General features: G+C 46.0%; 1 protein-coding gene across 1 annotated transcript in view; it reads right to left on the reverse strand.

Moving 5' to 3' along the window:
* The window catches only part of EXPH5 (exophilin 5), a 91,585-nt gene that overhangs the window by 18,557 nt on the left and 60,922 nt on the right, over positions 1–12,106 (reverse strand). Inside the window, exons 2-3 of the mRNA XM_075547815.1 lie at positions 10,669–10,829; positions 7,148–7,313 (exon numbers count right to left, since the gene is read on the reverse strand). Coding sequence (XP_075403930.1) covers positions 7,148–7,313; positions 10,669–10,829 — 327 coding nt within the window. The remainder of the gene's footprint in view (positions 1–7,147; positions 7,314–10,668; positions 10,830–12,106) is intronic.

Here is a 12,106-nt window from a genome sequence, read left to right on the forward strand (position 1 = left end):
CTGTGTATTTTTATTTGATGGAGAGATTCAGTCAAGAGTACACTCACCCAATGCAGAAGGGGATTTTTGAAAACCCAAGCCTTTTAAGGTGCCTTCAGGGTATTCAGTGTTATGTGTTGTACTTATTTGGGAACCACCTTGCAGGAAAACAATTCTGCTCTTACCATCCATGTTTCTTTTTTCAGGTTCAATAAAAAGGTGAAAAACAAGATGCAGATCCAGAACGGAGATAGACTTTAGTCTTTTAAATCTACTTTCATAGGCGCAGGGTCACTCTTCCTGGATGACAGCCCGAGAGCTCACAGACCATACTGACCTCAGCTCTGCTCTGTATGAAACACGTCCATCCAGAGAACAGTCAGGGGAATCAACAGTTAAACTAAACAGGACTCTGTATCAGATCAGGCTAAAGAGGCAACATGTAGTTGGCCTTCATTCAAACTCCTAACTGCTTCATGGGCTACAAAAGGTGAGCCTAAAGCAATTACATACTTTTAATATCTCCCCGTATGCCTTAGAGTGCAGCTCACATTTTACACAGAAATTGAATTTGGGCTCAGACAAATTTTTATATGACCCCAAAAACACATGGTCTATTAATGTCTAAAAGTCTTAAATCCCACTTTTAGTTTTCTTTTCCTTCATGGACACCACGAGCGAGGCTACATTTCTCCCGCATGGTCTGAGGTGCCATATCTAATGGTCTGGAGTGGCCGATGTGACCCAGCTAGGGCCTCCGGGTGATGTGGAGTCAAGTGCACTTGACATCGGAGTAGAAGCGTGCTCCATAGGCTTCCCATAGCTGCTTTTCCAGAAGTATGTCACCAAGTCTTTCTCCCAAGATGCCCCTCTCAGATCCATCTGTGTCTCTGCATCGCCCTGTCCTACGTAAGGCATTTATCACTCTAGCCCCAACTTGTCCACTGTCTGAGGTTTGCCCCAATCGAACTCATTCTCTGCACTTTGGTAGATTAATCAGTGTAACCGGAATAAGCCACTTTCCCTACTTAATATGGGAAGGACCCCCATTTCACTACAGGTTATAAAGTTCACAATCTTCCCATTTTTAAAGCCCCATATGAGCTAACCCTGCACAATTTTCAGCCTCATGTCTCACCTTCTTGAAGTCCTTCTGCCATAATGAATATGCATCCCCTCTTAGACCAGGGGTCCTCAAACTTTTAAAACAGGGGGCCAGTTCACTGTCCCTCAGACCCGTTGGAAGGCCAGACTATAGTTTCTTTTAAAAAAAAAACTATGAACAAATTCCTATGCACACTGCACATATCTTATTTTGAAGTAAAAAACCAAACGGGGTAAAAACACCCAGCGGGCCAGATCAATGTCCTCGGTGGGCTACATATGGCCCACGGGCCGTAGTTTGAGAACCCCTGGCTTAGACTATGCACACACTGCAGCCTTGCCTGAAACACTTTCCTACCGCTTCTTTGCCTGGATAACAATCGCATCCTTGAAGGATCATTATCAATGTCATTTTCTCTGGGGAGTTGGTTGAGGGCACACGCTCCCCTTCTGTGCTCCCAGGCCTGGCAGAAAGGACTTTCAGATTTCAGCTCTTCTCCCTGTTTCTTGTACGTGCCCACACAACCCTAAAATCCATAAAGCCAAGGATTAGGCGGTTTGTTGCACTTTATTCTTAAGAGTCGGCCACAGGACTGCACATGTAATTCCTTGGATGATGGGATTCACCTTTATCCTCATTACATTTGCTCTTCCTCTTAGATTCGCCACCAACTTCTCCCGAGCTTCCCTGGTCGGAATGCAGAGTTCCCTCCTCCTTCACCCACCGCACGTCATCACCCAGCTCGCATGATTCTTTCTATACTCTAATTTTGCACAAATCTACCCATCTTTGTTTACTCACGGCCTCTACCTTGGTTTAGTCTACCACCATCTCAACAGTAGGCAGTAATTTGGTGCTCCCTACAAGATGATACGGTCCTCTAGGGCAGAGACCTTGCTTTATTGTCACGATTTTATCTCCAGCACTAAATGCAGTGTCTGAGGCAGACTAAGATTTGAATCAAGGTTTGAAGAACGAACGAAAGAGAAATGACCTCATCGGCTACTTTCACCCATGCCAGGCATTTGGGAACCATCCGAATGCGGATAGAAACAAGCTACGCTGCAATGGTTTCCAAGTCCGACTGAACATTAAAATATCCTGGAGCATTACCCCCCCACCCCCCAAAAAGAGAGCACCCCCGTGCCTAATTTCAGAAATTCTGAATGAGAAACTCAAGTTTGGGGCCTGGAAATGTGGCATTCATTTTTAAATTGCTGATACGATTCCAGGGATTGACCAGATCACACCTAGGAACTACTCATTACAGAAACCAAAGGCATCCCCCTTCCTGCTTTTCCTTCCATCTATCCACCCAAACCCGCTGCCGATGGGATGATGCCCACGCTCAGTCACCCTCTGGAAGAGAGTGGGACTGCTCCACAGGACTTCAAGGCCCTAGTCTTCACAGAGCAGGCGGCCACATCTCTCTCACACGGAGCAGCTGATAGATTCAAACCGCCAAACGTTGGGTAAGTAGCGGAGTACTTTAGACACTGCACCACCAGGCATCCTCCTAATTCCCACCACAGCCCAATTATATTTGGGAATCACAGAAGGAACATTTCCAAAGGAGGATCTTGCTTACTCTGGCTTCTCCTTCAATCAAGGAGCCTCTGATTCCTTCCTCTTTCACACAAGCGTAGAAAACAAAATCCAAACCCACTGCCATCAAGTCAATTCCAATTCATGAAAAGCAAAGACAAACTCACTGCCACAGAGTTGATTCCGCGTCGTAAGACGGAGTAGAACTGCCACTGTGGGTTTCTGAGACGGTCATTCTTTTTACTTTTCTATTTACTTTGGTAACGCTTTACAGGAGTAGAAAGCCTCTTCTTTCTCTGTGGAGCAGCTGGTGGTTTCAAAAGACTGGCCTCAGCAGCCCGACACAACACCCTACACCACCAGAAATCCTTCCAACTCATGGCGACCCTTTAATAGGGTTCTTGAGACTGTGTACCTTTACAGGCACAGTCTCATCTTTCTCTCGTGGGGTGGCTGATGGAGTTGAACTGCGGATCTTCCCTTGAGCAGAACAATGCCTAACCCACTGTACCCAGGGTTCCTTCAGCGACGCAGAGGCACCTGTCATAAGTTGAAAGGCAGTCCTCGGAGAAATGCAGTGTCCTAATCCGTAGAACCCGTGAGGGCTCCCTTATCTGGAGAAGGGTATTTGCAGATGTCATTACGTTACCCATCTTGAGATGCGGATATAGATCATGCTGGATTATGCAAGTGGGCCCCACATGCAGCGACAAACGTCTTTTTCAGAGTGAGGCAGGGGAACTCCCCTCTGAAGAGGAGGCAGTGTGGCTACGGAGGCAGTCACAGGAGTGATGCGAAGGCCACCAGATCTGGTGACCTTCGTGGTTGACAGTCCCGAATACACATAGCCACCCAAAGCGGCAAGAGACAAAGAACTGGATTTCCCCAGAACCCCCCAAGTTGAACCAACCCCGGAACAGTGAGCGGTAAATGGTTTAAGTCATCCACTTGATGGCAATTTACTACGGCAGCCCCAGGAAACTAATAAAGGACATTTGGAGAAAGAGAAAAATCCAGGGTGGGGGGCGGGCAGGGGAACAGCAATCTGCTTTGTTTGGCTGACTTTCCAAAATAGTATTTGACTTTTTGCTTCTGTAGCTGAGGCTGCAGTTGAACTATCTGAGCTGTGCACACCGTACAGATCAGGCACATTTGGGCGTATTTAAAGAGGCTGCTTGTGCACTGGGTTAAGCATTGTGCTTTTAACCATGGACTGGCTACTCCTGTAAAGAGCACAGGAGTACTCAGACACCCTCGGGAGCAGTTCGCTCCTGTCCTATGGGGTCACTGTGAGTCAGAATTGACCCGGCAGAAGTGACAGGAAGAGCAACTCCGTGGCTCCACCGACGTTCCTTGCATCTCACGGTGACATGCAGTCTCGTGCCAAGGCAGCAGTTGTCATTCTCTAATCCCGAAGATGCAGGAGGTCTCCCTAGAGAGCAAGCACCGCGCGAAACCTCCAAGAAGATAGGCAAATTGAACTGAACGACGGGCATGCAATGCATTCAGCCTTCTGCCCCAGTTCCCTTGGACTTCCCCTCTGCCCTTGGGACTGCCACTAAGGAGAGTGTCGAAGAGCACAGAGGGAGAACACGAGGCTCCCCAGGTGTGAGCATCTATGCGGACACGAGGCGAAGCGGCCCCATGACAGGGTGAGTTCACCGTGAAGTTCGACAGCATATGGAAAAGAATGCTCCATGGAGCATGTACCATGGGCGTAGCCTGGGTCTGGAACAGGGAAGAAGCAACTTGGGATGCCAGCCTGAAGCCAGGAAGATGGCATTTAGAAGCTCATGGCCTACATTTCTGGGGACATAAAGAACTCTGGGGAAGGAATTCAAGAGACGAAAAAATTGCTGTAATTCTGTTCTGTGGAGCTGAGTTCCATGTGCCCTACCTACCACGTGGTAGCAGCAAATAGGATTTGTCGGAAAATGTCTAGAGATAGCTAAATGTGTAATTTTCCTGGACTGTCAAACCTGGCTAGCAAACAAGCAATTAGAAGGTGAACAGAATCTACTTTGCCCCTGCGGGGACAGGGTTGGGCTACGGAGGGGAGAGTTGCTCGTTCACTTGTGGTCAGGCTTAAAATCATAATGGCATCAATTGGGAAGCACATCCACCTCTGGCCTCCCAGACTGGGAAAGAGGGGAAAGAACAAATCCGATTCAAACCAGAAATGGTGGGCATTTTGCCCCTTCATAAATCCATAAATCCACGGACAGGAGGAAGTCAAAGCCTTGGCCTGCCAGTTACGATCACTGCCTGGATCTCTCTCGAGTGGACAAGTATGTGTGCTGCGTCAGTCCATTTTATTCTAAGGAGGGTTACCCATCTTCTAGTGTCATCCCTTAGTGGAAGAACAGCTTGAGAGGAAAAGAAACTTGGGTGATAAACAAGTCTTTGGGGGCTGAACAGAAGGCTGGAGGCAGGTCCTCTTTTTCAGACTAGCAAAGGATCCTCTAAACGGCTTTGCTGACTTGCTCCCCAGAGCACCGTGTGTGACAAAGTCAAGCCCTTGGCTGCTTCAGCAAGTAGAAACCTGACGGCTGCCCTGCACAGGATGACTGTGTTTCCCCCGGGGCCCTTTGCGAGTTTGTCTCCGTGTGCTCACAGGCAAAAAGAGCTCCTGAATCACATTTTCCATTTGGGGCTTTGGCGTGAAAGACTGCAAGTTCTAAAGAAGGTTCTATCTGGGACTAGAAGGCCCCTCATCATGTCTGACACACAATGTATACTAGAACACAATGTACAGTAGAACACTACCCTGAAAAGATATCGCTTCTGTATCCTACCCCACACACACATCCATCGGGGCTGATCTAAATAATAGGTCATATTTAAAAACAAAAAGAATGCACTTTTACATTTCTGTCTTTTGAAACACCGGGGAAACAAAACAGTGTGTTTATTATATTCTATACCAGCAGAATTCATACTGATTGCTGGTGGTGGGTTAGGCATTGGCCGTGAACTGCAGGCGCTGCGGTTCAAGCCCACCTGTCGTACCCCAGGAGAAAGAAAGCCGCCAGTCATGTTGAGCCATCAGAAGCAGAGTTGCTAAGCTACAGTTTTGCAAGAGTGTGGATTTTTCTCACTTTGGTTTATTACCAAAACGCATGACACCGGAATGAAGGTTTTAGATTGTTTGTCTTCTTTGACACACTTGCAATTTGAGATAACTTGAGAGAGAGCAGGTCGCTCCATTTTCCCCAGTTCACTAACATTAGACTGTACAGCTATCTGAAACTCTGCCTTAATGAAAATCCCCTTCGACACAAATTACACCTCAAGTCCCAGCTATACCACTTAGAATAAATACTTCTTTTCCCCCCGAGGGAAATAATCATTTTTAAATGTCACAAATGGAAGAATTAGCAGTGTTTCAAACCTTTTCATCTTTCTTTTACAAAGGAAAGCAACTCACCAATTTGAAGAAGAACTTCTTGCCAGTGAGTCTGGTGGGAAAAATCCCATAAATCTACATTTTTTTCCTCCAGCTCTTCATTATTTCCTCAAAGACAAACACAGGCCCCGGTGAACTGGAAATAAAAAAATCTTCCATCCAACCAAGAGGGGGGCCCACAGGGCCGGGGAGCCTCGCCCCACGCCCCTGCTGCTGCTCTCTGCTAGTGTTTTTCAGCGATAGTGACCTCCGACACCTCTTACTTAGCACGGCAACGCACTCTAAATGATTTGAGGGCACACGGGACAGATCACGTGACAAGCCAACACCTTAAGAGGGTGGGAAGCTTTTCAACCAGGAAGAGGTGCCGAAAATATTTAGCAGTCAGCTCAACTGCTAGGAAGCCTCGCCTCACTTGTTTTTCACAGAGCAATCCCGCAACAGAGCGAGTCGAGACGTACCCACTGGACACACGTCCATGCTGGGAGCCCTCTGGAGCCATACCTCCACCGCTGGGCAGTCACATGGTAGCAGCTGCCCTCTGTTTCTGGGGACCGTAGGACATTCCCCCCACTCTTTCTGACAAATTGGTTCCCCTCTACTGTCTTTATTCATCTGATAATTACTTTTTGATCTTTATAATCATGGACAAACACCTCTCCCAATTTCAGAGAGAGGGGGGAGTGGGGAGGGGAGAAGGAGGGAGAGGAGAGGAGAGGAGAAGAGAGAGAGAGAGAGAGAGAGAGAGAGAGAGAGAGAGAGAGAGAGAGAGAGAGAGAAAATATTTTGATTTAAAAACATTTCCCCCACCAGGGCCATGACGGGGCTCCTGGTGTGTGGTAAAGAATGTGTTAATAACCATCTCCCAACATTTAGCCCACTGTTCACCCGGTGCAGCGCCCGAGACAGATGGCGTTGCTTCGCAGTGGGATTTCAGGTGAGACAAGTTCCCCGATTTCACAAGGACGTTGCCACGGTGCAAGCTAAGGTCTGACTCTTTTGTTTCCAGCTGAAATTAAATTAGAACCAACATCAAACACGCTGAACACAGACTGGCTGCTGGCCTGTGACCCGGGCTAACCACCGAGCGTCACGTGGTCTGAGCGACTCACCCTTTCTGTCCCAGCGCCGTCGGAAGCTTGAGAGACTCCTTCGTGGATTTTCTGAATGAGAACAGTGAAGCAAACGATGACCTGAAGCTCAGTGGAGAAGGAAAGGATGTTGGGGTTTTTGGAGTCGACACATTTTTAGATATTGATGTGTGCAGTTCCACAGGATCTAAAATAAAAAAATTTTTTTTAAAGCATAGACTGCATTTCTAGATAAATATACCTTAAAAACAAAGATGGGACAGTTGTTTCTCTCGGCCTATTTACTCAAGAAGCTCTGGTGGCCTAGTGAGTCCCTCACTGGGCCGCCAGCCACAAGGTAAGCAGTATGAATCTATGTCCTGCTCCATGGAAGAAAGCGAAGGCTTGCCGCTCCTATGAAAACTGACAGCCTTAGAAATGCACAGGGGCAGTTCTCCTGTGTACTCTTGGGTCACTATGAGCCTGAATTGACTTGACGATGGCCACTGTTGTTTTTGTTTTAATTTACTTATTCAGTCTAGAAACTGAGCAGGCATCCCACAAGAAGAGCCCAGGGACTAAGGAGCGTCCACGTTCTCTTGAAAGCCCTTGTGTTATGATGATGCTTTGGAGCTAGAGAAAATCCTCACAGTCGTGAGCCTTTCGGGATGCACTGAGACTCACAGAATGTGGAAGGCCTGTCCCTTCGTGTCAGCTACGTGAATTTTCTCCACACGTCTTCTCCACGCCTATATTAAACTCATGGTGCTCCTCTTAGCTACCTTTGCCTTTAGAAATTTTTATTTCCATACTTGAAAACCATGGTGACAGGCACTACACAATTTTATACCAATGAAAGTAAAGAAAACACATTTGGTTTCAATAGGTGCACACAACCCTGGCAATACAACAGTTGATGCTCGCTTCTCACTGAGAGGTTGGCAGTTTGAGCCCATCCACTGCTTCCATGGGAGAAAGACCTGGTGATCTAGTTCCATGAAGATTAAAAACCACTGTTGAGTCAAATGACCCATAATGACCCTATAGGACAGTGTAGAACTGCCCCCATGGGTTTCTGAGGCTTTAAATCTTTACAAGAGGAACTCGAGGTAAGGGGAAAGTCACCGTGGTATTTATGGGGTTAATCTATAAATCAAGCTCTCAGTGCTATTAGAATGATTTGTTTAATATGGGAGTTGCAAAGCACTGCTACTTTATAGAGTTGTCTACGTGTTTCATGATGGCATTAATGTTAGGGATATATAGGCAAAATCAATCAATGTGCCTTTGTATCAGTAAAAGGACACCTTATGCTCACATTCTTTTTTAAAAATGTTTTATTAGGTACTCATACAACTCATATCACAATCCATACATATACATACATCAATTGTATAAAGCACATCTGTACATTCTTTGCCCTAATCATTTTCAAAGCATTTGCTCTCCACTTAAGCCCCTGGCATCAAGTCCTCTCTTTTTCCCCTCCCTCCTCGCTCTCCTCTCCCTCATGAGCCCTTAATAATTTCTAAATTGTTATTTTGGCATATCTTGCCCTATCCGGATTATCCCTTCTCCCCCTTCTCTGCCGTCCGTCCCCCAGGGAGGAGGTCACATGTAGATCCTTGTAATCGGTTCCCTCTTTCCAACCCACTCTCCCTCCACCCTCCCAGTATCGCCCCTCACAACCCTGGTCCTGAAGGTATCATCCACCCTGGATTCCCTGTGCCTCCAGCTCCCATATGCACCAGTGTACAACCTCTGCCCTATCCAGTCCTGCAAGGTAGAATTCAGATCATGATAGTTGTGGGGGGAGGAAGCATTTAGGACCTGGAGGAAAGCTGTGTTCTTCATCAGTGCTATGTGCTCACATTCTTATAAACCAAACCAAACCCAACCCAGTGCGGCCAAGCCAATTCCAACTCATAGAGGTCTCATAGGACAAAACAGAACTGGCCCAGAGGGTGTCCAAGACGGAATCCCTAAGGAAGTAGCATTCTTCAAAGGAAGGCTGGTGGGTTCGAACCGAACCGCCAACCTTTCAGATAGCAGACAAGCATGTTAACCACTGAGCCACGCAGGCTTCTTCATCATTTCTAATGCACTTTATTGGTCTCATGGCAGCTCTGTGGATGCAGGTTTTTTTTATTTAAGTTTTGAGATGGGAAAGACAAAGTGATTGGTGACGGTAAATGACAATGGTGGTAGTAACATAGTTGGACAGTTCCCAAAGGTATTTATTAGAGCTCACATGTGGTCTTTAGCTACCAAAGAACCAGAGGGCGGAGGATCCGCCTTCCCCTCTCCCTGCCCCTGTCCGGTCCCTCTCCCCGCCTCCTCCCCCTTTAGCAGCATCCCATTGACGTATGTGATTACTGTGCCCAGTTTAGTGTTGTATATACATCATTTCATGTAATTCTCACAGTTTAGGAGCTAAGCACTATTATGCCTGTTTAAAGTTGAGAATTATAGAGAATAAGTAACTTGAACAGAGTCATATGAATAGAGACAGGGTAGAAATTTGAACCGAGGTCTTATTTGACATCAATGCTGGGGCAATTTTATGTCAACTTGAATATGTATGAAAGTGTAAGGGTGGAATCCAACCTTTCAATCAGGTGATAGCCTAGACCAGAGGATGTACACTGGCACAGAGAGGAACCAGAAACACAGGGAATCCAGGAGAGATGATCCCGTCAGGACCAGTGGTGAGAGTGGCAATACTGGGAGGTGGTGGGAGGGTGGGATGGAAAGGGGGAACCAGTTATAAGGATCTACATATAACCCCCTCCCTGGGGGATAGACAACAGAGAAGTGGGTGAAGGGAGACGTCAGACAGTGTAAGACATGACAAAATAATAATAATTTATAAATTATCAAGGGTTCATGAGGGAGGGGGTGGCAGGGAGCGAGGGGGAAAATGAGGAGCTGATATCAAGGGCTCAAGCAGAAAGCAAATGTTTTGAGAATGATGATGGCAACAAATGTACAAATGTGCTTGACACAGTGGATGGATGGATTGTGATGAGTTGTACGAGCCCCCAATAAAATGATTAAAAACAAATAAGGTGATAGCCTGATGATGCCTTTCTGAGGGGTGTGGCCTTTTATAAGGAAAATTTGGGAACTTACCTTTCTCTCTGCCCTTCCTGCTTTCTGGGACTCTGCCTGCCTCCCGGGGTGGCCCCATGCGAGCTGCCTGACCCTGAGAGCGGTTGGCATTCTGCCATGTTTCCCCTGACTTTGCATCCGCGTGACTCTGCACCCTTGTGATTTTCCTGCTTCCGGCTTGGCTTTGCTGCGCCAACAGCCTGTCACTGACGAGTCTGAGGAGGCCCCGGGCTGCATAGGACTTAAGGACTTGATTTGGACTGGGCTGGGATACCTTCTTGATATAAAACTCTTTCTTATACATAAATGAGTGTCCTTGGATTTATTTCTCTAGACAACCCAGCCTAAAACAAAGGTTCCTAACCAAGTACTCTCTTGCCTGATCCTAACAACATTCCCCAGCACATTATTCCTGTAAAATTAAAAAAAAAAATCAAACTTTGTTTTCTCACCGGGTTTTGCCATCCCTCTCCTTAGTCGGCAGGTAAGTGGTTGCTTTAGCATTCGGCCAACATCTGTTTCATTGCAAAACTTTTTTCTTTGAATTTCTTCAAACCATTCACCAGTCACTCCTTGAAGCCATCTGATATTTCTCTTTGTCTTCTGGAGTTTGCTGAAATAAAGCAGAAATGTTCATGTGCTCTGAAAATTCTTGGGATTTTGAATTCCCTCCCCCATCTACAGTTAGTACACATTCATGTTATTACCTGGTGTTGGAATGATACAAATTTTAAGACTAAAAACAAAATGTTCAAGAGTGATGATGGCAACAAATGTACGAATGTGCTTGACACAATAGATGGATGTATGGATTGTGATAAGAGTTGTATGAGCCCCCAATAAAATGATTTTTTTAAAGTTCTAGTGAAGTACTTCCTTTCACCATTGTGTATAAATTTCAGCAGTATTCTAAATCCATTGACAACCTAAACATTCTGCTAGCAATTAAAACAATGATCAAGTCAGTGAGGACATCCTGGGTTGAACAACATGCTAAAACTTGACCTAATAATGTAATGGGATTATAGGTGATTTGATGACATGTAGAAAGTAGAACTGTGATGAGTAGCAACTGGGGACTGGGGGTCTTCAAAGCTTGTGAACATTTATCTAGGTTACAATGATTGGTCTTGTCCCATCTGGAGAAAAATGAGTGAATAAAATCAAAGATTCAAGGAAACTACTAGCCCAAGAGCCTAACATGCCACATAAGCCACAGTCCAAAAGAACTAGATGGTGCCCAGTACCATGACTGACCACTTTAATCAAGATCACAAGAGCCTAACATGTCACATAAGCCACAGTCCAAAAGAACTAGATGGTGCCCAGTACCACGACTGACCACTTTAATCAAGAGCCTAACATGCCACATAAGCCACAGTCCAAAAGAACTAGATGGTGCCCAGTACCACGACTGACCACTTTAATCAGGGTCACAAAGGCAGGTCCTGGACAGAGTGGGGGGAAATGCAGAACAAAATTCAGTATCATAAAAACAAAAGATCAGACTAAGAGATTTTCACTGAGACCACAATAAAATATTATAGGTATGTAGGTATACTAGAATCATAGTGTAGATAGGATTTCCAGGACTGTAAAGCTTTTTAAGAGCAGACATCCTCATCTTTTTCCCAGAGTGGCTGGTGGGTTTTGAACTAATGATCTTGCCCAGTGTCTTAGCCACAATGCCACCAAGGCTTCTTTCTATTCTCTCTCTCTCTCTCTCTCTCTCTCTCTCTCTCTCTCTCTCTCTCTCTCTCTCTCTCTCTCTCTCTCTCATTCATCTATAGATCAGTGGTTCTCAACCTTCCTAATGCTGCGACCCTTTAATACAGTTCCTCATGTTGTGGTGACCCCCAACCATAAAATTATTTTCATCACTACTTCATC

Source organism: Tenrec ecaudatus, chromosome 4, assembly GCF_050624435.1.
Source record: "Tenrec ecaudatus isolate mTenEca1 chromosome 4, mTenEca1.hap1, whole genome shotgun sequence".
Lineage (NCBI taxonomy): Eukaryota > Metazoa > Chordata > Mammalia > Afrosoricida > Tenrecidae > Tenrec > Tenrec ecaudatus.